This window comes from Parambassis ranga, chromosome 2 (genome assembly GCF_900634625.1).
Source record: "Parambassis ranga chromosome 2, fParRan2.1, whole genome shotgun sequence".
Taxonomy (NCBI): domain Eukaryota; kingdom Metazoa; phylum Chordata; class Actinopteri; family Ambassidae; genus Parambassis; species Parambassis ranga.
The window spans coordinates 15,889,552-15,917,174 of record NC_041023.1 but is presented as its reverse complement, the minus strand read 5'-3'; the positions used below and the strand labels follow the sequence as shown (position 1 = coordinate 15,917,174).

At 41.8% G+C, this 27,623-nt stretch overlaps 4 protein-coding genes across 5 annotated transcripts; 2 read left to right on the top strand and 2 right to left on the bottom strand.

Moving 5' to 3' along the window:
- Positions 1-1,065: 1,065 nt before the first annotated feature.
- LOC114431848 (trophoblast glycoprotein-like) lies at positions 1,066-3,067 on the bottom strand. The gene is made up of 2 exons (XM_028399506.1): positions 2,814-3,067; positions 1,066-2,638 (listed from the first exon to the last, which is right to left on the bottom strand). Exons 1-2 carry the CDS (start codon positions 3,065-3,067, stop codon positions 1,789-1,791), a joined length of 1,104 nt encoding a protein of 367 aa, XP_028255307.1. The 3' UTR covers positions 1,066-1,788.
- Positions 3,068-4,726: 1,659 nt separating this feature from the next.
- Positions 4,727-10,312, bottom strand: tmem222b (transmembrane protein 222b). Its single transcript, XM_028400216.1, has 6 exons — positions 10,168-10,312; positions 9,002-9,086; positions 8,542-8,573; positions 8,339-8,435; positions 8,120-8,250; positions 4,727-6,845 (listed from the first exon to the last, which is right to left on the bottom strand). The coding sequence occupies exons 1-6, from the start codon at positions 10,284-10,286 to the stop codon at positions 6,758-6,760; spliced, it is 552 nt and encodes a 183-aa protein (XP_028256017.1). The 5' UTR covers positions 10,287-10,312; the 3' UTR covers positions 4,727-6,757.
- A 5,493-nt stretch (positions 10,313-15,805) lies between these two features.
- LOC114427544 (membrane progestin receptor alpha-B-like) lies at positions 15,806-19,273 on the top strand. The gene is made up of 2 exons (XM_028395665.1): positions 15,806-15,934; positions 16,874-19,273. Exon 2 carries the CDS (start codon positions 16,911-16,913, stop codon positions 17,967-17,969), a length of 1,059 nt encoding a protein of 352 aa, XP_028251466.1. The 5' UTR covers positions 15,806-15,934; positions 16,874-16,910; the 3' UTR covers positions 17,970-19,273.
- On the top strand, positions 15,830-26,129 carry LOC114427553 (membrane progestin receptor alpha-B-like). Of its 2 annotated transcripts, none has more exons than XM_028395677.1 (2): positions 15,830-15,934; positions 24,453-26,129. In XM_028395677.1, the coding sequence occupies exon 2, from the start codon at positions 24,480-24,482 to the stop codon at positions 25,533-25,535; it is 1,056 nt and encodes a 351-aa protein (XP_028251478.1). In that variant the 5' UTR covers positions 15,830-15,934; positions 24,453-24,479; the 3' UTR covers positions 25,536-26,129. The 2 variants fall into 2 exon arrangements, with proteins under 2 accessions (XP_028251478.1, XP_028251487.1); XM_028395686.1 differs by lacking the exon at positions 15,830-15,934 and adding an exon at positions 22,932-23,060.
- Positions 26,130-27,623: the final 1,494 nt, after the last annotated feature.

The following is a 27,623-nucleotide window of genomic DNA, read 5'->3' as shown; positions in this document are numbered from 1 at the left end:
TGTTAGGAAACTGATCTTTTCATCATATTCTGAAGGAGGCTCGGTAATTGGAGCTATTTTTTTGTTTTTAACACGAGGAGTAATGGAGACCGTCTGGATATGTTTGTATGGTTCCTCTCTTCTCATCAACTTCCTGCTGAGACAGAGCAGCGCAGCCTATAGCACACACACCATATATTTTTTCAGCCAGACTCATAAAAGGACAAAGCAGGCACTGCTTCTAATACACACTTTAATGAGCAACAAACGGAAGTAATGACATGCAGGGAATCATTTTTCTTGTTTCTGCTCTGCAAATTGACACCAATAACCCATGGCCGGGTTAATGCCCCCGGGGTGTGACATGTTGTGTAATAGCACATATAAAAAAAACTTCTCTAAAGGGATGGTCCCTCCCATGGGACAATTATTAAGAGCGATGACACTTGAACAATAAGCTTGGATCAGAGCGCTCAACTTTGTCATCGTGAGTGAATCCCATTACACGCCGGGGCATAATGGCCCCGTCTGTGAAAAACACAAAGAGAATGAGAATTTTGTGTCCTGGAAAACAAAGCTTGTTTCAGGCATCCCCTCTCTCATCCTTTTGTGCCGGGTGCGCTGGACCTCAATTGTTTTCTCCTCTGCGAGTAAATGCCCCCGGGCTTTAATGTGGTGTCGTGAAAATGATACCAAGTTATGAGCGCATCCGTTTTTTTGTTTTCATACGATTACATTTAGGCTAAAATGAGGCCACAGATTATCTTATGCTTTTATTTTGACATTCCACATGCACTAAAAAGCATTATAAACATTTCTGGATTGCTATCAGAGGGAGTGTTTGGGGGAAACGTCTCTTGATGGGATGAAGATGCTGCTTCAGCTTTGAACAATGGGAGGCTGTTACACCCCCCCTCCCCCCCAATAAAAACAAAAAAACCCACCACAAAACCTCAATTGCAAATACCTAGATAGCAATAAACACATTGAGGAATGCCAACTAGCCGCCTCCTCAAAAAGCCACAGAGACATGCCTTTTTTTAACATTTGTGTTTAAAACATAAAAATGTAAGGCTCATTGGATCGAACTGCTTCCCTTAAAAGGACACTTTCTTCACCCTGAACTGGTCAGAGTGAAGTGCTGAATGGAACAATGTAGCTGGTGTTTGAGAATCATCTGTATCTTATCATCGGAAGAAAGAAGAGGAGGAGAGAAGGAAAAGAAAATCCCCCTAAACAGAAAAACGTGGAACTTTTCCTTCAAAGAGCCTCTGCTGCTGTTGTCTTTAAGGAGGGAGGGAGGGAGAGAGAGAGATTGCTTTCAGCAGCCTCAGCCCTGCGACTGGTTCTCATCATTTTGACAATAAAACTTGAGCAGTTGAAACAAAGCAACGTTTCATGAAAAAAAAATGAGGGGGCTAAGAGATTTCCGCTGCTCTGTGCTGAATTGTCCCCCACCCCACTTTATTTTCCACCAAAAAAGGATCAGAGTGGGGTGTGGGGTGGGGGTTCTGTTCAAAGATGTGCCCAGAGATTTTTTTTTTTCATAGGATTTAATGGAAGACATGGAACCAAGCTGACTACAGGCACTTACTGTTGGACATTTGTGTCTCCGTTTATGGACTCAGGGACAGCAAAAAGAGAGTGTGTGGGGAGCAAAGACGGGCAGAGCATGCTTCAAACGACTGAGGCTGAGAGATTAATAACATTGTTGTATGTATATATTTACAGATAATAAATCTGTACACTTTTTACATTTTTCTACTGGAAAAAAAGTCTGTTAAGAAAATACACCATTCATTGTCCCTCTTAGGCTTCAGTGCATGTGGAGACCTGTGATAACCTGGGGTCCGAGTCAATCTCAAAGCGGTAGTGGTAGCCTTCCCACACCTCCCTGCAGGCGTCTCGCATGTCGTAGATGCGCTTCTTGATGCCCTTGCGGTTGAGGTAAAGTACAAAAAGGAAGATGAGTCCAACAAAGCCAAGGACTATGCCCAAGAACACATAAGAGGTCTGCAAGGCAAGGTCTGCCCCTGCGTCCCTCTGGTGGCATGCCAGAGCTTTTGTGCCTACAGAAAGCATGGATGTGTTCCTCATGCTTTCTGGGATGGAGCAAACGAGGCTCTCGGCATCTCTGATGCGACCCTGCGACCTGTTGAGCCACAGGGCGAAAGGTTCAATTCCACAAGTGCATGTGAATGGGTTTTCTCCCAGCAAGAGAGCAGCACCGGGCATGGAGTCCAGCTCTCGCAGGGCCTCCTCAGTTAATGTCTTCAGGGCGTTGAGAGTGAGATCGAGTTCATCCAGGTTCTCCAGACCAGAGAAGGTGGAGTTGTGGATGGCCACCAGGGAGTTGTTGGAAAGCAAAAGGCGGCGCAGGCTGGCCAGGTGAGAGAAGATGCGTGAGGGCAAGTAGATGAGGCTGTTGTCAGACAGGTCCAGTCCTCGCAAGGTCCCCAAGGAACTCCACCGCAGAGACGTGGCCAAGTCCATCACAGATGAGTGGTTGTAGAGGGCTCGGCTTAGGTTAAGCTCCCGCAGGGACTGGTTCTGGACGGTGAAGGCCTCGGGGTGAATTACAGCCAGCTGGTTGTTGCTCAGATCCAGAGAGCGAAGGTTGCGGAGTCTAGCAAAGGTGTGGGATTCCACCTCGGATATTCTGCATTTGAGAAGATCAATAAATTACACAGTCAGTCTTAAAAAACACAGTGTAAGAAAACTGACAAGTAATAATGATATTATGGGATGGATGTGATGGGAACTGCCACTGAGGGATGACTAGTCTCCACATGCTGACTTTACATTACAGTAATGGTAAACAGAGGTGGTGTTACCTGTTATTGCTCAGAGACAGGGTGGTCACATTATCCAGTCCTTTAAAAGACTCCGGGCCGATCCGACTGATCTGATTTCCAATTATGAACAGATTCCTGGTATATCCGGGGATCCCGGTCGGGATACTCCGCAGGTCCTTGGAGACGCACTTCACCGTGTGAGCCGCCTCTGAACACTCGCAGCGCGGAGGGCACGACGCGTAAACCGAGCCGAGGAGCGCGCAGATAACAATGCTTTGTGTCAAATCCAGCATGTTGGACAGAACAAAAAAAAACACGCAAAAGACACACAGAAGAAGAAGAGGAGGAAGAAATGGGACAAATGAAACGATCAGCTCCTCCAAGACGTCATTATCATCTGGTGTCCCGGCTGGGAATGCGCTTTCAACTTTGCATCTCTGCAGAAAGTGTCGCCTAGAGGCAGGGTCTCATTTCCATGAGAACAAAACCGAGGGTTGTGCTGATCAGAAGGGGGTGTTTGATCCTTTTGCCGCGGCAGAACGGGGCGTCGCTTCTTCTCTAACAATGAATTTACAAAAAAAAAAAGGACCATCGAGTAGTGCAATGATCTGCGGGGAGGGGCTTCTGTCCTGCGTGAAACTGCAATCCACGAGATCAGCTTTAGAGCTCTCTTACTTTTACGCACGGCGCAACCAGATTGTGGCAAACGGTTTTGGCACAGAATACAGTTTATATTTTATATGTAATTATGAACAAGAAACACTTTATTACCAAATAAAGAACTTCTAATTGATAAGTTTTTATGTGGTGAAGGTGGGGGGAGGTGTGCTTGGCTGGCCAGACTTCACAGGCTTTCACCCTTCCATGATGCTCTGCAGGATAATGGCCACAAAGTGGGACTTTTAGCCAATTGACAGCAGAATATCAAAGCAGTAACGACTCCCCCCCTTCTCCTTTAATGTTTATTCTGACAGCTTCTAATGATTATTACAGGAATCACTGTCTGAGTGTGTTTATAGAGGAGGTGGAAGCCTTGAAATCCTAACATCATCCCTCCTGCTGACAGCCTTGATGAAACACAGTCACCATAATTCAATGAAAAAAAAGTCCCACAAATTTCTACAATAATAGACATCTTTATTGGTATTATAGCTGTAAGTCATAAACAGGAGTTCACACAGTCCACTTGCAGGATTCTGAAAATTCCTCCCGTGAGCTATGCGAGCCTGCAGCATGAAAAGATATTTTTGGGGGGATTACAGAAACAAAAGAGGGTTTTGAAAATTGCAGACTGGTATAAGTATATATATATATATTTATGGATAGTGACACTAATAATAGCATCCCCAACTGTCTTTTGTCAACGGGGCTGAATCGCCGGGACCACAGGTCTCCACATTCCAGGACCTGGCTCTTGGATACAACAAGGCACCGCAGCAGGCAACATCTAAAACCATTCAAATGATCTCCCTGCCTTGAATATTGCATTCTTGGACATGCATTCATACTATTTATTTCTACCTCTTGTCTTCTAATATTTATGTGTCAGGAGCAGTCATAATGACATAATGTTGTGAGTTCTACCAGCTGATCTGAAAGGAGCTATTCATCCGTCACCTCTCAGAGCTGAAAATGTGATGAATGAACTGCTTTGTTGCACATTTAGACGTCCCCAACGTTTTTAGAGCAATTAGAGGGAATGAAGGGTATATTTTCACCTTTCTGTTTGGTAGTTTTCAGCCACATTAACTGAGCTTGACAGATGTAAACTGTCACTGCAGTTTAGGGCATACAATGATGAGGCTTTTTTTCCTTAAACACACACTCCTTTTAGTAAAAGACTAAATGTAGAGCAACCGGTCTGCCAATTTGGATCATTTAACAGGGCAGGGCATAAAGCTGCCTTAAATAAAAGGTGATTATTTTGTTTAATTTACGTGAAGAGGCGTTTGTTTAAATGTGTTTTTATGATCAGATATATTTGTTTCCTTCCTATTAGTGCTTGGAGAAAACAGCTCTAGTCTCCAGGAGCAGGCTAATGCATCAACTCAACGTAAGCAGGCCCGATACAGTCTAATATATTATTTATTCTCACTAAAGTCTACCAGCAATCACATAACACTTAAACCAGATAAAGATATGGACTAATAAATATAGAAATCAATCACTGCTGCAGTGGAATGCAGCTGATTATTAATCAAGAAGCCACAACTATCAACATCTTCCTCCGCTCATATTCTCGCATGCATGCAACACACACACTCACACACACACACATGCTGGCATGCAATCTGCATGCGCTCTCAGATAGCTGTAAGCACACACTCGCACACAGACACAATCACACTCGTCCAGGCACAGATCTTCAGACATGATATGCAGAAAGAGGAAAGAGAAGTTAAATTATTCAGAGGATAAATCTGCAGAGTGAGTGGTCATGTTTATAAAGAGCACCTAATGCATTGTGTGATGTGTTTGTATGTATTTACAGGCATCATGGGTGAGACACGCACAAGGAGAGGCCACAGAGTTTCAACAGGAGGCTGGAAGAAAAAAAAACTGGCACTTGTTAAACCCTTACGACCGAAAAGTAAAAATTAATTTAGAAGCTCACACTTAAATGACATCTACTGCGGCGCGTTGGTCGCTGTATATCAAAGCTTTGTGAAACGGCGCTGACATTTCACAATGACCTTCCAATCTGATCAGCAGAGGTGGGAAAGCAGCAGGAGCGACGCTGCTCGGGCTCTGGGAGGAAAAACCAGGGATATTCAAGCAGGGGTCAGCGAGCGTGAAAAACCTGAGGATTCCTGGCTACCTGCTGCTTCTGGCAGAGCCGTGGACAAAGAGACGGCTCAACACTTCTTTTTTTGTGTGTGTGTTTGATTGCAAACAATAAGGGGATTTGAATCTGTTCACAACAGCCATGGCAACGGATTTTGAGTGCCAAGCATTATGTTGACTCAAAAAAAACGGCCGTAAACCTAAAAAAAAAGAGAGGTGATTTTTAGGCACTGACTCCGGCTTTTTTTCCCACATAAGTCATTAAGTCAGCAGAAGGGAAGGCAAGTCATCTCTAAGACTGATCAAAACAATCGCAGCAGGGTTTAAAACAAAAAAAAAATCAGTGGGGGTTTTTTGGGGGGTCACTGGTGAGCTGTTCCACAAGAAGCAAAGACACAGTTTGAGTTGGTCTCACGTTCTCCTACATTTGGCACATGGATGAGAACTAAGAGAAGCATCACGGCTTCTCCACATACTCCCCACATTCATTGAGGTCGCTACAATCTTTGCATTGATGACCTGTAGTTAACGTTAGTACCATGAGGTGATACATGTAATGTCTCTGAGAAAATATTTCTATTACTGATTACATTCTGTAGAGTACATAGATAAGAAAATGCACAAAAATACAAGTATTTTAGGTATTAGTTGTAGTACTGTGGAAGAGCTACATTAGATCAAGCATGAAATGCATTAAATCCCCTAGAAAGGCAGCTAATTGATTTAGCATGTTTGTGCTCCCTGGTATAAAAAAAATGGCATTCTGGAAGCACTGAATCATGGGATTACACCCCCGATCCGTTTCAAAGTAAAATCACCAGAATATGAAAGCAAGGCATGGATGTGTTTTCCCTCAGAGAATTCACTGACTTTCCCACTGCAGGTTGGTTTAAACCTGCTTTAATCCATTGAATGTGTTTGTGTGGTCCTGGTAGTTGAAAATAGATGAATATAAATGGTTAATCCAGCAGTATTGCCAGTGGTAGGCTGCCTGCTTTCCACAAACTGAGCATGTGCTGGACATTCCTGTCCAACAACTTTCTTCTTGGAGAGGAAGAGTAGTCTTTATCTCCTTGGTTACTGTCGCTCGACACCGTGTGATGCACCCTCCCCTTTTGTTGTTCAGGAGGTCAGCGTCACATCTGACCTGCCGAGGGAGGGTTTTTTCCCACTGTGTCCTTAAAAACCTGCCGTCCAGGTCACCGCAGGTTGAATGCCAGGGCCACCGTGAGGATGATGCCCATGAGCATGAGGAAAGGCAGCCAGGTCTTCAAAAAACCTACACAGCTGGGTGTAGCATAAAGGAAAACAAACATAAGGACATGCTTGTGCAAAAGAAATGAGAGTGGTATAATAGTTGTATGACCCAAGATCTAATAAAGTCATGCTAATGTCCTGACATTTAATCCTGTAACCATGGCAATACAAACACAAATAGTGAAGATTGTACATCATTTTTTAATGATAAACCCTGCCGAGAGGCAAAACTAAAGCAGCTGGTGGGTGAAACTGAGAGAAAATCTTAGTGTTACAATAAGTGTGCAACATGCGTGTATAGGGTTTAAATAAGGAAGGGATGTAACACTGCACTAAAACAGATTTCTTCCTTTTTTTTTTAGATGCCAGCACTCCAACAAAATAAATACTTTTTACCATTATTCAACAAATTGCTCACACTGTAGTCCTTACTTAAAACATTGGGATGTGTAGTCCAATTCTTTAATGCTGGTATTCAAAGGCCTTGTGCAGGAATGCCCTATATACACTCTTCATACTTGCTAAGAATCAGGGCTCTCTCTCTCTCGTGTCCTGAGACACAACAGGTTCAAGGCATGCCCCTGGGAGCCTCATTCACAAGCTTCAGCCCTACTTCTTAGAGAGCAGCTGTAGATTATGGGGCTTGCACCGTATAGTGATCTGATATTTTTTAGACTTAGCGTGAGACATTTGTTAAGTTCTTTATTAGCTGTTTGTGCCTCTAAAACTACATTTTTTTAATTTACTCCTATTGTTTTAGGTGCATTGGTGGGTTCACGCTGTCAAGAGAGGGAACCTGCATGCACGTGTTAAGGGGACAGACCACCAACCAGGTTTAACATGCAGAAATGGTGATTGATGGAGAAGCAACTGTTGCATTATTTTGTTTGTATTGGGTTAATTTTAGAAGTTTGTAGTAATTTAGTGCTGCATAATACTGTGGCTAGCGTTAGCGCTGTACTCTTGATCATCTGGTTAGATGCTGCTATCATCATTTTTGGTAAGAGTCCATGTTGTCTTATGTATCTTTAAATTCAAGCACTTCACATGCAGTAAATATTATACTATAGGGAGGAGATCAGTGCACAGACATGAACAGGCTCTTTCCTGCTGATGCTCCTGTACGGCAGCCATCTTTTCTGCTCCCTAGGCTTTCAGCAGGTGAGACACCTGTTCAGTTGGACTAAGATCTGGTGACTAATACAGCTAGTCAAGGTCATTTCAAGCTTCATTATGCAACAACTGAGAGCCTATTTGTTTATGTACAATCACTTTGTGACACATGTGACTGTATACTTTGTTACCTGACATGTTTTCCATGAATAAGAGCGAGCAGGCAGAGGTTGATCATGTTCCATGAGGTGCTGTTCTCGTACCTCATCAGATTCAGAGCCATGGCCACGTGTGAGTGACAGTTATCACAGCACAGGTTGTGCTTTGGAGAAAAAAACAAGATTAGGACAAATTAATTCCTGGTGTTTCCTGCACTCTAAACAAAAGGCCAAACACTTACACATCCTTACCATCCTGTGTTTGTACTCCTCCGAGGCATCATGCACTGCAGTGTCCCAGGCGTTGGAGCCACTTGCGTACACTTTGCTTACGTCAAGCATCCAGTACCTACAGTTAAGAAGATGTGCAGACTGCATTGTTGTGTAGGAAAGATGTAACAAAACAGGCTTCCTCTACGGAAATTACTTCACTGCACAACACCTTAAAATCTTACTTTGTTGGTCTTCCAAAGGCCATGTTGTCTTCCTGTAAAGACATAATATTATTTAGCTTAAACCCAGCTTGTAAACTACCCGTTTCTTCTAAAGTAATCAAAAGTGCAGTGGGACACTTTGGGGCTCTCTGGAAACCGGAACATGTAGTTTAGATGGTTAAACACTGCGAATTTAGGAAATGTGCCTCCCATCCTGTTTGTTTGGATTCACCATCAAGTTTGTTTGTGTGCAGCAGTTAAATGTTTCCAGCTGGAGATGGCCCACTTTTTGTCACAATACTGAACATCCAGCAAGGTGACCCCTCTGATCTTATTCATTGTTAAAAAGAGAAAGATATAATCAACTCTTAGGCACTGTAACTGTGTTTTATAGCGAAATGTTATAAATACATAAATGATATTTTAAACAGGTTTTGTGACTTTTTTGTTGACTCTTTCTCCAAGAGTACTTATTACTCACTGAGACAAAGTAGGGCCCAGCAAAGTCCCGAATGACTCCGGTGGATGTGCAGATTCCCATATGACCAATGAATGGAAGCAGCCATCTGAATGAATAAAATAAACACATGTCAACATATCTATATATTAGTAGACATAACCTCCACACAGTGTCAGACAGTACCATCGCTGTTTTCTGCAGAGCGCAGCTTTCTGTTCCAGTCTGAAATAAAATGGTCTGAAAAAAAGACCACCACTTCTCTAGCAAGCTACTTCTGCGTTATGTCTAAATCCTGTACCAAAAATGATGTAATATTTATCATAGATTAATTAATTAATTTACCATTTAATGTGCATCAGAAAAGTAAACAAATGCACCACACACAAGGAGTGTATTCAGATAGCTAAATCAACGAGAAATTCATCTGGACAGAGTATTAGGCAGAAATCCATAGGATAATCAATACCATGTGCTCATTGATCTTCACTGTTCTTTTAAATTTTAAAATTCAATTCGACGATATATGGACTTTGTCAACTATATCCATTGATTTTATTTCAGTCACACACTTTAAACCATTGGCATTGATATAGACACATTGATATTTCTCTGGAATGTAGCTTCATTTAATGAAGAGTAAGTGGTAGCCTAACTCAATACATTTTCCATGTACGTATGTTATTCATGGAGTGTAGCACATTCAATACAATTCAGACTGTAAACATTAGGAGTATAGCTTCTGCAACCAGGAAATATCTTTATATGTAAAGGTAACATGCTAATCTCATTGACAATACAAGCACTAGTATGTTTTTTACACAGTGCGTAATTGACATGTATTTTTCAGACATATAGTTATGAAACATTATGTGAGAAACCGAAACATATTGTGAGACTGTAAAGCTTGTTATTTGCCATTCTGTTTACTTCACATGAATACTTTGAACAATTCCTTAAAAACATAATATGTGAGTATATGTATATGTGTTTTTCAATTGTGTCCAATACGTGTAAACCTTCCGCAATCGTAGACTCCTTGTTGGCAGCAGAAAAGGTAAGCTAGTGTGAGAAATTGTTGTCATGAATACAGCAACAGGATGGTACTGTTCGTATGCTAGCTAGCTAGGCTAATAAAGCTGTCACTCCGTCCCGTGCTCTTCCTCAAAACTCAGGCGGCCACAACTCACGACAACACGGGGATGGGTGTCCACACAATACAGTAAGGATAGCGACTGGCGTCCGGGTTTATTTTCTCAGACGCTATGTGGTAATTCCTCATGGTGTCTTTTTCAACAACATCCGCCATCACCAGCTGTGGAATATGAACTTCATTTGCCCCACTTACGGTTTAGTCAGCCGAATACCCGGAGCTGAACCGGAAAATGTGTGGTTTGATTTCAAAATAAAAAGGTCCCGTCTTTGCCTTTGCTTATATACTTAAATTATGATAATTTGATCATAGTAATGAGAATAAGCACATACTCTATGTAGAGTAACAATAGAAGAAAACATCCCCATTCATTTTTAAAAGGCCTACTTCTTAATTTTATTTTGTTATAGGTTTTATTTTGAAGGGTAGATCCAGAAGTCTTCCCTCTTAATCCACGTAGCGTGCCTCTGTTGTGTTACTTGACAGCAGCAACTTCCGGGACTTGTGAGAGCCTATGCATAATATGAGCAGACCTGTTCCTCAACACTTTAGGTAAATAGTTAATTTATATTTAGTTTCAATTCATTTTTATATTTAAATGTAGCTGCTTGTTTAAGTATGTATCACATTTATTACAGACGATTAACCCTAGAAACGGGTACATTAAAAAAAAATTGCAATATGCAAACTATATACAAATTAACACTTTACTGTAATTGTCTGTACTTTATTGCATCTGTGTTTTTGGGCCTTACAGCATTCTAATGTATTTTCACCACAGTGAGTAGTTAGTGTGGCCAGTCGCAGAAGAATTTCTATTACTAGGTATTTTTGTATTCTTAAAAATTATTTTTCAATCAAAAACACCTACAAATCTCTGCTTTAGTGGAAACCTGATACTGCAGTTGTGTGTTTTATGTTATAGTTAAGTGAATATCCTTTTGGAGTTGCACCATCTTGGGCTTTATAGTCATATTTTCCCATTTTATAGATCAAATGTTTGACTAATCAAAACATAATTTAATGTTTCTCAGTTGTGTCAAATGGAAGAATGAATGATTGTTGATTTGTGTTCCACAGATTTTTAGTGGGAACCCATCCACCCAAAATATACATTCTAGTTTATGTCATAGTCTACTTGATCCTTCACTTTTGTGCAGTGTTACCTCGTTCTAGAAAACTAGGTGATGTCATTGATGAGCATTTTCTTGGTCCCTTTTTTTATCCTCTGTTTTGATCACTGTTGAATGTGTGTGTAAGTGCATGCATGTGTGTTAAATGTGAAATGTAATCTGATAGTCCCAACCTAGCCTTTGGTAAACAATATGAAAGAATGAATTTGATTGCTGACTATTTATGTCCACACGAAATCTGAGAGGGTCACAGGCAGAAAACAGAGCATCCTGTATCTACCTGCTTCAGCGCAGCTTTGCCCTGTAGGGCAGCTACAAACAGTTCTTTTATATATTTAGTATTTTATAATTAAAAAACGTCCACTTTTGAACAGATCCAGACATTATCTGAGTGCTTTATTGTCACTTCTATACAGCTTATTGCTCTTTGTTTTCCTGCCAGCGCACAGAGAAGCATCCAGTGCACTGCAGGTTGGAGGGCGCCACTACTGAAGGAGTTATCTATGGCAGTGGTTGGAAACGGAAACAAAGATAAAACCCAAGGGATCTGCTGGAACCTAGTGTACTCCATACTGGGTCCCATTAGACGTGACAGGTGATAAATTGTGCGTAGTGCAAAAACAAACTACTCAGCAAAAAGCAGGCGGACGTTGATAAACGAAGGCACAGCGAGCTCATCATCAGGGAGCTGTGGGAATTCTCCGGCAAAATGCCACCTCGATATCTGGCTGAGCTCTTCCAACCCAATTAGGCCAGAAGATGTGCTGCTTTGGGGACTGTATCTCTGTGACATGGTATCTTTTTCAGTCAAAGGTTTGAAAAGTTAAAATGTCAAGTGTCTGCTACTTTCCCATTTGGCTCCCTGGACCGTGGTTTACCCAGCCTAGAAATGAAATAAAGGTCTAATTCCACACTTTGTGTGAATGTATTGGAAAAGTTTGTGTAAAAGAAAGATGAAGTAAAGAAGTTTGATATTTTATTGGTTAATGAGGCCAGGATTAGAGACTCTGAGCTTACAGCCGCACTCGCTTTCGTACATAATGTCATCGCTTTTCACAAAGTCCTAAGTCCTTTCATTAAAAGCTAATAAAGTCTGGTGAAACGCAGCTCAGCAACAGAATACACAAATTCGCTCTTCACATTGTTCGACAATCATTCTTTGCCCAAGGTTGTTTTCAAATGCCAGGCAGCTGCGTAGGGCCAGTGTTTTCCTGTGAGGTTATTGTGACAATGGACACCCGTGACATCACCTTTAAGTTTCTGAGGCACCTACTGTGGGAGGCTCCATCCGTCACCATATTGATTGAGTGTCACACTCCGCCTAAACTCCAAATACAGGCGAGTGGAGATGAGGCAGACAGTGGCAGTGGCAGGAAGCTTGTGCTGTGAGTCAGTACCCACCTGTCATTTAAAGTGGTCACACTGCTTTGCGTAAATCCTAGTATGATAAAAACAAATGACAACAAATAACTTTGTTGCGTCTACACGTACTATAAATGGGTAGTATATTTATCATCAGGTCCGATCTTTAATTGATATCATAGATTGTGCTTTACTATGGAGTTGCTTTCTGATTGGTTTCCACCATAAATGCCTACAAACCTATTTACACAATGTTTTATTTTTGTGTCCCAGTATAAAAAGTCATCATAATCATTTTCCTGTTTAGAGCAAAAAGCATATTTCTAAATGAGCTGTTTCTGCTGTGGTTAACACTGCCCCCATGTGGTTATGTTAGAGATTGATCAAACACCAGACGTGTGTGTGTGTGTGTGTGTGTGTGTGTGCGTGTGTGCGTGTGTTTGTGTGTATGTGTAAGAGAGAGAGAGTGCAGTAACCAAGCTTTAGGTGAAATATAAACAAACAAATCTGACCTTACAGGAAAACTGGTTTAACTTGTTAACACAAGTCTTTGTACGACTTACAGGAGGTGATTATGGTGCAGAGATTACATGTCCTGACATGAAACACACATATGGAATTCTTCTTGATTTTAATCCTTTAAAAAAAAGATGAATTAAAATGAAGGTTTGCCAAATGCAAGAAGTCACGTAAACGTTGCCAAAACAGCATCACATGATGCAAACCTTTAATATGACAGACCATAACCTGGCCATGAAAAGAGCCTTTTAACATACAAGTTCTATCCATCCATCCATTCTCTAAATTGCTCTTTCTACCTGGGCCATGGTAGCAACAGGGAAAGCAGAGACACCCAGACCTCCTGGATCTGGAGCTGCTCTCAGGTCAGCCAATAGATGTAATCCTTCTGTGTTCTGGATCTGTTACACCTATAAAGGAAGGCAGCAGTCTCCTAACAAAATGCTCTAACCTTCTAGGAACAAGGCCTCGGCCCTGCCAAAAGGGCCTCTGAAGTTTAGTGATCACCAGAGCTATGTTGTCTTTAGCTACATGGTTCTGGTAGGGCATCCTAAGGCAAACAGGTTTCAAGTGAAGATCCACACAAAGGCTGCTATGAAAGAGGTAAAAGAAACCAATCCCCTCCCCTGGGATTAATAAGGTATTTCTGACAGAGCTTGCTTGGATCAGGAAGACCAGGACCTGCCCCTGTTGCCAGGCCTATAGTGATACAATTGACTGGTAAGTGCCTGGTGGTCCACAGAATGTGTAGCGCTCAGCCCAAACTGACAAAGTGGAGTTCCTCCTAAGGTTGATTACCAGAAGAAAAGATACACACGTCTTGGTGATGATAGTTTTACTTAGCCACATTTAGCAATCATGGTTTCTAACACACACACACAACTCTTGTTATTGACTGACAAAAAAGGGGTTTATTCCTGAGTAACACAATGAGGGTCTAATAACACAGAGAGAGATTGTAGTATGTTAAAATAAAATGAAGTAGTAGTCTGAGGCAGGATATCATATGCAATTGAGTGTGGTTGGCAACAGGAAGTGTGTAAATATATGTGAGAGAGATAAACGTGAAGAAAAAGGGGAGTGGACACTTACACTCAGGATGTCCTTACACAAATATACTTTAGCTGTTCTTTAAGTGTTGCATGAATTCCTCTACCCCTGAATGATGTGCTAACATTACGTTGATCAAAGTATGGACATGCTTTCTCTGCCCACTATAGTACTGTTAGAAAAGGTCTGCATAGAAATGATCCTCAGTGGCAGACTGCTTCATATTACAGAGGAATCACACAAGAGGCCATTGACAAGATGCTTGTTTTGCCCTGAGCAGACATGAGAAATATGTGGACACACTGAACGGTTTACATTCATTGATTCAGTCTGTTGCTTCATGCAAAGAAATTATATAACACACCCAGATCTGTTGGCTTGGGTCCAAACTGCAAAGAAGAGGGGGTTACATAAAGCCCTGAGAATCTTATAACGCATGATGAATGTAATGACACAACATTGAAATATTAAACGCCATAATCATGACGGAAAGAACGTCTTAGGTGAACGTATTTCCAAGAGATTGTTTGAATATGTTTCTCCTTAATCCGTGAAAAAAAGCACTCTTTCAGGTTAGTCAGGTCAATGCATGTAAAACCTTGTTCTTGTCTTCAGAAAGTTTATTCCACGTTTTCCTTTTTAAATGGTTCTGTTGCTTGAAAAGCCTGCATTAACCCCCTGTGGTCATAGTAAATCTGTGTTATCTGGAGTGGTCTCCCTGCTATATCATGACTGTGTGAACTCTTGGGAAACACACCTCTGAGCTGCAGCTAGGAGTCATCGAGGAAGAATGTTCCAGCAGCTCACATCTGAATTTCTCTCTTTGTGCACTCCTTTCAGACCATCCACTGGGATTAGACTTTGAATAGGACACAAGTACTTTTTAAAGTGTCTTCCTAAACCCACTCTCTATTAAAAACACCAAATAAGAACTTCCTCATACCCACTGAAGCTTGTGTATGATGTGAGAGAAGCTTTGCGCACCGTTCATCGCTTTTTTATTACTTTTATTCACTTGAGAAAACCTCCCTCATCCTACGATTCCACACCCTGTTCATTAAAGCGCGATTTCCGGTATCGTTTTTTTCAAAATAAAACCCCAACTCCTGTTTTACAAAAGGGCATGTCTTCTACTGTCTTTTTATACTTTTGTTATAGACCTGTTCTGTTTTCAGACACACATTTGATAACACGGACAAACCTATATAAACTAATGTAACTAAAATATGACTAAACCTTAAGCGTAAACACAAACATAAACAAGTATAGTGGAAATAAAACCAGGAACTATTTTTGGGAATGCTGAAAGGCTGAAAGATTGAGGACCAGTTATCATCCGTTTGTGTATTTAATTGCAATAATTTATACAATAAACTGATATTTGATTTCCTAATTCAAATGTTTTTTTTTATTTTATTGATAAAATAATAAATAAATAAATAAAATACTTTATTTTTTAATATCAAAATTGTTGACATTCTCATAGAAATAATCAAAATGTTTGTGTTTTTATTCTATTTAAGGTAAAAACAAACAAAAAAAGCTTTTATTTTTACAGCAAAAATCACTACACTTCCGGTATATTTTGTTCGTAACACACGGTGACTTGGTGCTTTCTTGTCACTTCAGAACAACCTTTGAGTCTGTCAAATATTCTGCCGGCACACGGAGGAAGAGGACGAGTTCGACTGAACTGCGGGCTGTGAGGAGAACAGATCATTACGAGGAGACATCGCTAAGGTAAGTGTGTTTGGATCAGCCTGCACGCAGCGCAGAATAAGTTCCGCCCTTATAGGCTCATTCTGGTGCGGGAGAACTTTCCTGAACTGCACTGGGTCCTGGTCCCCAGTCCTGCAGGAGCGGATACGCGTGTTTTTTTTTTTGCGTAAAATCTGCGCGTCTCAGGTTTAGGTTTTAGTCCCAGCAGGTGAGGTCCGTTTGATGTGTAACAGGCCCCCGCAGACTCTTGTCAGTTGTGGGTGAGGGCTGATGGAGGAGGGCTGATGGAGGAGCAGGGTGCTCCATAAACCCCCCTCCCCTCTTCACCCTCTGAAAAGCTTGTATTGCTGCCAATAAAACAAATGAAAAGAGCTTCTAGCGAGGATCTTTTTTTGTTGTGCGTAAAGTTCTCAGGGCCTGGATCCAGGAGGTGGCTGACTCAACAGTTGGCATGGATCCGTCCTGAATTAATACAAAAGCCTGTATTTTTACATCTAAAGTAAACTGATGGTTTCGAGGCAGTGTTGTGACTGTTGTCTTGGTTCTGATTAAATAAAGTCTGTGTGGAAACAGACGACCTGTTTGTGAGGTGCTTGGTTGGTTATTGTGGCTTGGCATCATGTTGGTGATTTATTTCTAATGTGACATACAAGTAAAGTTACAAGATTTGATTTTTGAATTACTGGGTTGTGATTGGTGCTGTTACATCCCGAAATGGTGGCTTGTTTATTTTAGATTCTGTATGGATGCTCTTCATAATGGAAATTATAAGAAAATGTTGGATAGCGGGCAAAATCATCAAAAGATCATGCTTATTTAACCCTTATTTTGAAAATGAGTTATATATTACATCGATAGCAGTTGAAGATGCAGTTCATTTACTGGCCACAGGTGTCATTAAAACAAGGATTTGAACTCTGACTCAAACTTTTGTGTATTTTAACTCTTCAAAACCTGCAGATTCCACCCATTGTGCATCAGTGAGTTACTGATCGTCATGGCAACCATTGTGATGGAGCAGATTGGGCGGGTGTTCATCAGCCTGCAGCAGATCAGGCAGATTCCTCGGATGCTGACTGAGGCTGCGCCCTCCATGCCCAACACGGTCAGAGACTCTGAGGTGCCACACTACTTCAGGGAGCGCTACGTCTTCACCGGATACCGGCCGCTCAACCAGAGCTGGCGCTACTACCTGCTGTCCTTGTTCCAGCGCCACAATGAGACCGTCAACGCCTGGACTCACCTGCTGGCCTTTTTAGTGATTCTGGTCAAGCTGCACCAAATCGCTGAAACTGTGGACTTCGTTGGTGACCCTCATTCATGGCCCCTGCTGATCCTCATCCTGTCCTCCTTGAACTACTCAGCATTCAGTGCAGCAGCTCACTTACTTGGTGGTAAGTCTGAGCTGCTTCACAATGCACTGTTCTTCCTGGATTACTTTGGGGTAGCTCAGTATCAGTATGGCAGCGCTGTGGTTCACTTCTACTATGCCGTGGATGAGAGCATGCACAGACATGTGCAGGGGATCTTTATGCCCACTGCCACCGTCCTCAGCTGTCTTTCATGCCTGGGATGCTGCTGTGGTAAATACTGGAACCACAGCCAACCTTCCTGGGTACGTAAGATGGGTCAGGTGCTGCCCTCGACACTCGCCTACATCTGGGACATCAGTCCTGTGGTTCTGAGACTCATATCCTGGTCAAGCAATGACCCGGCTCTCATCTACCACTTTGGCCAGGTGGCTTTCTTCCTCAGCTGTGCCCTCTTCTTCACGTTCCCTGTGCCAGAGTGCTGTTACCCAGGACGGTGTGATTTCATCGGACAGAGCCATCAAATTTTCCACGTCTTTCTCTCTTGCTGCACCCTGTGTCAGATCCACGCCTCCCACCTGGACTACGTGACCCACAGGAAGCTGTACACAAGTCTGCATAAGAGCGGCGATGCTGCCGTCTTTGTGGGACTGTTTGTTATCACTTTGATTGTGAGTGCACTAATTGTCTTTTTCGTTCTGAGGAAGATTAAACAGGTGCTGGACTTTAAAACAAAGTCCAAATAGTAGAATTAATGGCTGAAAAGTGTGAAAAGTGTCTTTTTTGTAGAGAACTTGATAACAATGGAGCAAATGTAGATAATAAGTAAAAAATGGTATGTAACAGCTGTTACTGTTGTATTTTATATCCCTATATATTAGATTTTTTTTAACAAATATTTGTGTCTTTTATGAAAAAAGAGAGTCTCACTGCCAACAGTAATTGGGCATTTATAGGAGTATTAGCGCCTAACTGATATATATGAATGTATTAGCAGCTGATATCAGTATCAGCATATTTGTTGTACAGCTTTCTCTCTGCATATGTATGCAGGCTAAAGGACTCAACTGCACTCTATGGACAAAAGTATATGGACACACCATTTTTTTGTTCATATTGTACAGATACAACAAGTACAGATGGTTGGCTGTGTTAGCAAGGAAGCTAGCCAGCGTTAGCTTTTGATGTCACAATATTTAAAAAATGTGTCGGCCCCCAGAAATCTGACACCGACTGAGGTCTTAAAAAACCAAGCACTTAAATATGCTAAATTGTGATTGTTTGTGAAGATATATGGACCAGCATGTGAAATGTGCACGTATTTATTTTTTGAAAGTGATTTACACTGTGGATTCTTTTAAGATTTTTGCCAAATGATGCAGTTACAGAGAGGTTGCTGAACCAGAGCTGGTAGATAATCAACTGTATTTCTCCAGTTTCAGGCTTGTTAACAATACTGCAATCAGGAGACATGATGTGATTGAATGTTATTGTTTGACATTATTATTATTCCGCTGTGATTAGGTAGAGGAGAAAGGGAGCAAAGATGCTAATGGTCTTATGTGATGAGGAGTCTGCGGAGCTTGGCGTGGGCACTGATGAAGACTAGTGGTAAATGAGGGTTGATCATGAATGCTGAAAATGACAGTTGACAGCAGGGACTGTCTCTTATTGGCTGACTGAGATGGTGACAGGATGTGAGCGGTAGAAGAAGCTGGAGTATGAGAGTGACAATAGGGTGTGTTTGTTTATCCTAGAGTCTTAGGATGAAGGCTGCCATTTTCATGATTTTATACTGTAAGAATGTATTTTTTTATTTCACGTCTTAATCCTAATATATTGCACAACATCTTGATTGTATACTATAGCTATTGGATATTTTTTGATCCTAACAATTGACTGTTTTTAGATATATTTATTTCAATTACTGCACTGTATTATTATATCACTTACTGTGTTGTCTTACTGGAAAACCTGTACGTGCCTTTTGATTTATAAAAATGTATAGAGCAAATTCCTACTACTGAAGGCTGTGGAATGTAGTTGCACATCTGGGTGCAGAATTAAATGTTTTAATAAAGCACAAGTGTATTAAATTTTCCTATTCGTTCAGTTCAAGAAAAACTATTGAATGGTGCAATAAAACAGGCCCAAATCTTCATACTACCACCGCTGTGTTTTACAGTCTGATGCAGGAAAGCAGTGTTGATCTTTCTTCAAACATAATTGAAATATTTTCCCAGCAGCCCTCTGGTTGTCCATATGATCTCAAGCAAAGACAGGCAGCAAGTGTTCTTTTTGGGGAGTAGTGACTTTTTTGCAAAAAATAGTTCACAAGCTTTTAAGCACCACTATAAATGATGTGGGTTGTTATAGTTGTATGGCCAAGTCCAAGGCCATGTGTCGTCAAGTGTTTGATGATGAGGTGGTGAGTGGTCTTGTAGGCCTCCAGAGTCCACTCTGCCTTTCCACAGCCACCATGGTGTATTTTTATCTACGTAAACTAAAAATATGCCTATCGCCATATCTGGGCTAACTATAACCTTTTTATGAAACAACATTGAGGGTCATTGTACTCTGATAGGGTGTCTCTGGATGTGAGACAGATGGCACCCTGATGGTTGTTCTTCTCTGGGTAATTGGTATCCGTAGCAACGTGTTAACAATGATCTTCTGCGCCTTCTGAGCCTTTATTTGCATACAGTATGGATGCTTATGATGGTGAGATGCTGTGCATGTGTGCTGATAATGGGCTCAAATTAGCGAGCAGCTCAAAGTGAATCTACGTGGATAAAGAACAGGCAGCAGCTGTCATGTCAGTCAGTGGAGGAAACAGAGGATCTTATTCTAGTCACAGGCAGCAGTGTGTGAAGTGAAGGCTGGCTGCTGCACTCCAGTAGACCCTACTGGTGTTACACAAGTTTTGTGCAAAATATTAATTTGTCGCTTCACCGTGACTCTGGCCTTCCTTATAAGAAGTGATTATATATATATATATATATATATATATATATATATATATATATATATATATATATATATATATATATATATATATATCGAACAGGCACTCTGGAAGACTGCAGAGACTGGACGGGACCAGAGCTGAGCCGAGCGGCTCCTGCCAGGCAAAAAGTAAATTTTAGTTGGCTTGTCATAAAAAGGTATACAAAGAAGATAAGATTGAGAGCTATCTGTTACCACGGGTTGATAACTGAAGAACTGACAGAGAGTGGAGGTGAGTGAGGTCCTTAAGAATGGTCTGAGAGGAGTGCAGGAGAGTGATTGGAGGCGAGCCTAATCAGCCCAGGGCTCCACCCAGCAGTAACTGCGGCCTCATTGGAGCACCTATAAAATGGAACAGTGGAGAGGGAGAGAGTCAAGGCACACAGAAATATTCATGACGGCCCACAGGGGGCGAAAAGACGGCTCACCACAACAAGTGCTAAATGTGGTTCTGTCTAAAACCACCCACTCACATTTACTATTGTCCAATCACTATGTGGAGTTTATTGTAGAGGTCTGTGTAGTGCAGGGGTCTAAAATTAAAATTAACTGGTGGGCACATCTGGTGTTATCATTTTGTAGGAGGGCCTCTTCAGTGTTTAATGAACACTGCACCGCTGTGTGTCTTGCTTTTTATCCCCTCTTGTCATGCTGCTTCTTTCATGCTGTTCGTAAGTGTGCTTACTTTATGTTACTTTAGGACAGCAGCTTTTTCCTTGCATGTCAGACTGATAGCATTTCCACTGAACTCCACATAAGTACTGCAGCATCTATTGAACCCTACACGCATCATTTTCTTGTATGTTTGTGTCATCTCTGCTGCAGAGCCACAGGCTAAAATGTTGCGCATAATGCATGATGGTTGGCTGATGTAGTGACCATTGGGTATGCACTACTTTTCATGATGGACTGACTACATTTTAACATGGTGGTCTATGACTCACTTTTGCAGCCTGCCTCAAGTGGCCATTTGAGGAACTGCAGTTTTTGGCCTGTAGATATTTGCTTAGTGATTTTTTTTTCTTTAAATGTTTGATCCCAACTGAAATATAATAGTATTATAACTTCATCTATCTATTAGTCCCATATTTATTCATTCTTAAGCAGATCATTTATTTCATTCTACAGTGCTACTTTATCTTGCCTGCTTTTGTATTGTCAATTTTCTCTGACACATGCCACTCTGACCTTAAGGAGAGGGCAGAATGCAGGATATGTCTCTGTTTACACTGAGTTCTGTATTCTTTTATTAGTATTCTGACACATCTAACACCTTTTATGATACATACTCCTTTTATGAAGAGGATTGGGTGAGTGTTTATCAGCCTGTGGCACATCAGGCAGGACCCCTTGGTTGCTGACTGAGGCTGCACTCTTTGTGCCCAGCACAGTCAGAGACTCTGGTGTTCCCAATGCCGTCAGGGAGCTCTACATCCTCACAATGCCAACTGCTTAATCAGAACTGGCACTACTACCTGCTGTCCTTGTTCCAGCACTACATTGAGACCGTCAACGTCTGGACTCACCTGCTGGCTTTTTTTTGTATGACTCTGGTCAAATTGAACCAAAATCGCTGAGACTGTGAAATTTGTGTGCAACCCTCATTCATGCCCCCTGCTGATCCTCATTCTGTCCTCCTTGAACTACTCAGCATTCAGCGCAGCAGCTCACTTACTGGGTGGTAAGTCTGAGCTGCTTCACAATGCACTGTTCTGCCTGGATTACTTTGGGGTAGCTCAGCAGCAGTAGAGCAGCAGTGCCTGGGGCATGAACTGCAAGTTTTAACACTTCTGCATTAGCTTCAAGCCTGAGGTTGTACCACATAACACCAGCCTTTAGTTTTTTTGTTATTACCACCCTAAATGTGCTTGTAGTCCCTCCCCTTCAAACAACAATGCATGAATTGGGCTGCATCCCAGTTCAGGGGCTGCATCCTTTGACAGGTCAATGGAGGTGTGTCCTTACCCTAGCAGTCGTTTACATTTAAAAGTTTGCTCAGCCTGTCTGACTACACTAACCTTTATTAAGTCACAACAAAGACATGAGGAAATCCTAAAAGACATAACTGAGCAACAATAGCTGCTTGAGGCAGTGTGGAAACATAACCTGAAGGTGCTGTCACATACAGAATGTAACACTGACATGATGGGAACATATAAGGAGCAGCAGAATAAGGCAGAAGTCACAGTGTAGTTATTTCTTTAAGTTATAATGAGTATATTAACAATAATATCACAATGTAAGGAATTTAATAAGTAGGCTTTGTAAAAACTCTGTCAAACCGGAAAACTCCAGTTGAGCCTGCATGCAGCAAAAATACCACTGTGTGGTAGGCGTGGCGCTAACATGCGTCCTTGGTGATCTGGCTCTATAGCTGGGCATAACGCGCTCACAGGACGCAATGTGTCAGACATTCATATGTGGTTAGGGCCACATTCTTTCAGCAGCGCGAACACACACGTGTCTTGGAACATACTGGAGGCCCGCCTACTGAAATAACGCCCTCTGGGTTTAGTGTTACAGCTTCTGTCCTGTCTATCACAGCTTTAAATATCCATACGCGACGAAGGCAGAGCCGGGGTAGGTTAGTGGGACTAAAAAGCCGGTTGCATGCGTCTGCAGTAGCTGAAGTTATTTTTTCCCGCGTGCAACTGTGTTTTCTGTAGTTTTTTTAATGTATTTTTTCGTTGACATACCTGCACTTAGATATGAGCGAGAGAGCGAGCCACGCGCATTTACGCACAAGATGCGCCAACTTCAGTAATTAGTAAAGCAGGTAATACATCAGGATATAAAAGAAAAAGCGAAGCATCTTCACTTCGCAGGCACAGGTGAGCTTTTACACAGAAACACATCACGTGTCCTCGCGGTGAGTCCTGAGCTCCATCACAGCTGTTTTTACATGTAAAAGTCCGATGTTGTACTTTGAAAGGTTTTATTTTAGAATACTTGTGTCACGCAGTGAGAAAGTGTGTCATGTCACATTCAGGGAGCCTAACATTTTTACAAGTTGTGCACAGAAGCGCACGTGTATCCTTAGTGGAAAGTGGGAAATGGTTTCCTGGAGCCCACTGATGCGTGTGCTGTGGAACACCAATAAGAAACGACTGTTGCCTATACGTCCTCTTTTTTGCTGACTGTTACATAAACCTGTAAAATGGCTCAAACGGTACATATGCCCATGCATTTCCCTTGCATTGCACATGTTTCTTATACAATTCTTATTGGTGGGCAAGCAGTGGGAAACTTGTGCAATTTGGCACACTGATTCTTATCAGTGCCATGATTAGTTTCATGTCAGCACCACCCACGCTGTAGCGCCACCAGCTGCTCAAAATAGGGGCAGGGACATTAATGTCTGTAACTTTTAACCTGTGAGACCGATTTTCAAACAACTGGTACCGTTGGAATCATTGGATCAAGCCCATTCCAACGCACCATATGACGTCATATTCTACACCTACTTAGATTTTCCACCATTTTGGATTTTCTCAAGTAGTAGTAGTGAAACTACATTTTATGTTGCATACTTTGTCCGATTGTCAGGAAATTTGGTACACGTCAACTTTTGACTAACCTTCACAAAAGTTATTATTTTTTGTCTTTGTTTTTGAAGCGTTCGCCTGCTATGGCCAACCAGATTCAATGGTGAAGTGGTCAAACATGAAATGAGCTCATATCTCTGCAGTGCTCTGACATGTTGTATCCAAACTTGGTCCAATGACTCCCGACCCCTTCGCTGTGGGTCACAGCAAATTTGGTGCAGTTTGACCTCTAGGTGGCACTATAACTGCAAAAAATGTGCTTCTCATTATGTGTTTGGCTTAGAAACTGAATTCCAAGTTCTCATCATACTGTTCATACTTCCATTGATGATTCTTGCACACTTTCAAGCCACCAAACAGGAAGTGAGATTATAATCAAACAAACATGGTCACATGATCCTTGACCCCGTCCCAAGGGATCACAACATATTTGGCACTATTTGGCCACTAGAGTTTGCAATTATGCTGTGAATCCTTTGAGTGCTAAAGACTGTTTCTCTGACTTAAATAACACTGTTACTTCAGCCTCCTTTGCTGCTTGCAGCTGTATTATACAGTACATATAGTTTTGATTATTGCTGAGAAAACACAAAACACTACACACACAAAAAAACAGTGTAAAGTAATAACATTGTCTGTATACATTTATAGTTAATTTTGTGTATTTGAACCTTTCAGGATCCACACTATCTGCTTCTGATCGTCATGGCAATCGTTGCGATGGAGCAGATTGGGAGAGTCTTCATCAGCCTGCAGGAGATCAGGCAGATTCCTCGGATGCTGACCGAGGCTGTGCCCTCCATGCCCAACACGGTCAGAGACTCTGAGGTTCCCAATGCCCTCAGGGAGCGCTATGTCTTCACTGGATACCGGCCACTCAACCAGAGCTGGCGCTACTACCTGCTGTCCTTGTTCCAGCGCCACAATGAGACCGTCAATGCCTGGACTCACCTGCTGGCCTTTTTAGTGATTCTGGTCAAGCTGCACCAAATCACTGAGACTGTGGACTTCGTTGGTGACCCTCATTCATGGCCCCTGCTGATCCTCATCCTGTCCTGCTTGAACTACTCAGCATTCAGTGCAGCAGCTCACTTACTTGGTGGTAAGTCTGAGCTGTCTCACAATGCACTGTTCTTCCTGGATTACTTTGGGGTAGCTCAGTATCAGTATGGCAGCGGTGTGGTTCACTTCTACTATGCCGTGGATGAGAGCATGCACAGACATGTGCAGGGGATCTTTATGCCCACTGCCACCATCCTCAGCTGTCTTTCATGCCTGGGATGCTGCTTTGGCAAATACTGGATCGACAGCAAACCGTGGGTGTCTAAGGTGGGTCAGGTGCTGCCCTCGGCACTCGCCTACATCTGGGACAGTAGTCCTGTTACTAAGAGACTCTTGTACTGGTCCACAGACGACCCATCAATGATCTACTACTTGGGCCAGGTGGTTTTCTTCCTCAGCTCTGCCTTCTTCTTCATATTCCGTTTACCTGAGTGCTGCTTTCCTGGACGGTTTGATGTTTTTGGACAGAGTCATCAAATATTCCATGTTTTATTAACTTGCTGCACCCTGTGTCAGATCCACACTTACCAACTAGAGTACATAAACCGCAGGATGGTGTACTCACAGCTACATAAGAGCAGCGATGCTGCTCTCTTCCTGTGCCTGTATGTGGTCGAATTGGTTGTGACTGCATTTATTGCAGTGTTTTTACTGCAGAAAATCAAACAAGCACTTGAATTAAAAAATAAATCTAAATAATATTTTAGTATTAATATTATCGCCTGTTACAAGTGGCAATTCTAGGATCATAGCTTTAGGGGTGCTGAGCACTCATTGAGCTCTACCACCAAGACTTACCCGTCCACTCACCCTTTTTTTAGATTCAAAAACAGAATGTTGTTGTTATATAATTGAGCATTCTGACATTTCTACGCTAGCCTCACACTTTTCAGACAAACAAGACAGAGTTCATCACATCTGGTTGGGACTGTTGGGATGGAAGTCACATGATCTGTCCCTAGTCTCTCACCGGAATCTGCTCTTCCTGGCTCTTGTCTTTTAAAAATCTGCCACACACACGCACACACACACACACATCTGGGCTTTGATATTTTTGTATAGGCTAAAACAACAGCCCCTTTCTCTCCAGTTCAAACAGTGCACACACCTGACCACAATACAGGGTTTTTTGACGTTATATTACAACATCAAAAATTAGTTTATTCATTTTAATTTTTAAAACATGTTGTTTAACCCACAACCTGTACTAACTCTGTCTTGGACATTAATTATGTTGAGTATTAGTATTTAAGTGTTTGTTTTTTTAACAAAATGTTTGGGGGTGCTGAGTTTCATAATATAAACTTGTCATGTCTGTATTACCCCGTTCACACTGGGGAAATAAATCTGGCTAAAGCGGGATTAGGGCCGCATCCAGATGTTTTTTTTCTGAGTGTGAACACCTCGAATCTGGCTGTATCCAGTTTGATTTCAATCCAGATTGGCTCAAATGTGGCTCAGGTGTGAACACAAATGTGGCGAATCCGGCTAGCGATGTGACTTCCGGTTAGCGACATGTTACTTCCGGTTCACGGGGCACGACACGGGACAAAAAAAACGCACAACGCATGCACACACGCAGTCCTGAACGGACTCTGTATATTACGAGGCGCCACCTAGTGGTTTGGAGGACCGCAAACAAGCTGGATTAAGCCGGATCGAGTGTGGACACACTTGTGTGTTGAAAATAGGTCTGAACGTATCCAGCTTAAAGACTATCCAGATACAATCCTACTCTAGCTGGAATGACTTTCTCCAGTGTGAACGGGGCCTATGTGTTTAACATGTGACAGGATTATTTTTTTAACCAAGATGTCTTGGTGCTAAGTTGAAAACTGAAGTACAGTAAAATCAATGACGGGACATGAAGCCTGAACAGTCCCATAGAAAACTGTGACAGCCTCCTCCTGAATGAAAATATGGAGTGAAGTAGTATCTACTATCCACATTATCCACCACACTCTATCTATCTCATATTTTTTTGTATTCACTGGATATATTCCATCATTTAAATGTATTTATTCATGGGTTTATGCTAGCCTGTTACTTGGCTCGGTGCTGGGGGTTCTTGTAGTCTCTTCTTGTTGCCTGGCAACCTCAGGGTGATGACAAAGAGCTCAGGTCAACTGCAACTTTAGACCGTATATATACTTTCTGACTACAGTTTTTTTATTATGTGGATTTATGTGAGTGTATTCCTCTGCTAGAGTATGTTTACACATTTTTGAAAGTAATATGTGTGTTTTTTTTTATTAAAAATAAGCTAACTTATGTTACCAACTTCGAGCATGTGTTGGAAATGCTTGGCATCAACCTCACTGTTCTGATGCCGATTAAAAGGCATTAGTCATCTTTCGTGGGAGGGGTATTTTTACTCTTTTTTTGCCATAAAAACTCATGCTACAGCAAGTTAGCTCTGGCCTAGAGCAGATAACAGAGTGTTGTTGGCTATGAGTGTTGCCAATGAGATGGTATTGGCTTGAATAAGATTATAGTAGTTATTTTATAGTCTGTTTTATAGTGTCTGTGTGTTACAGATGATATCAGCCATAACAATCTGACAGGAGAACTGACAGATGAAGTGAATAACACTGATTGTCTGGTTACCATGGCACCTGTTAGTGGGTGGGATATATTAGGCGGTAAATGAACGTTTTGGATCTAAAATGGATTAGAAGCAGGAAATAAATAAGGATTTGAGCGACTTTGAGTGATAAAATCCCAAACTGTGATCGCTAGATGAGTGGGTGAGAGGTGTCACTTTTGAACTTTATGAGCACCTGGCTT

Bases quoted from the DNA above. Each gene is read 5' to 3' on its own strand.
- LOC114431848 (XM_028399506.1), bottom strand. From the start codon at position 3,067: ATGCTGGATTTGACACAAAGCATTGTTATCTGCGCGCTCCTCGGCTCG. The intron at 2,639-2,813 runs GTAACACCACCT...TCTCAAATGCAG, and splicing joins CTGTCTCTGAGCAATAACAG to AATATCCGAGGTGGAATCCC.
- LOC114427553 (XM_028395677.1), top strand. From the start codon at position 24,480: ATGGCAATCGTTGCGATGGAGCAGATTGGGAGAGTCTTCATCAGCCTG.
- LOC114427544 (XM_028395665.1), top strand. From the start codon at position 16,911: ATGGCAACCATTGTGATGGAGCAGATTGGGCGGGTGTTCATCAGCCTG.
- tmem222b (XM_028400216.1), bottom strand. From the start codon at position 10,286: ATGGCGGATGTTGTTGAAAAAGACACCATGAGGAATTACCACATAGCG. The intron at 8,436-8,541 runs GTAAGATTTTAA...TCTTAACTGTAG, and splicing joins GCCTTTGGAAGACCAACAAA to GTACTGGATGCTTGACGTAA. The intron at 8,251-8,338 runs GTAAGGATGTGT...TTTTCTCCAAAG, and splicing joins AGGAGTACAAACACAGGATG to CACAACCTGTGCTGTGATAA.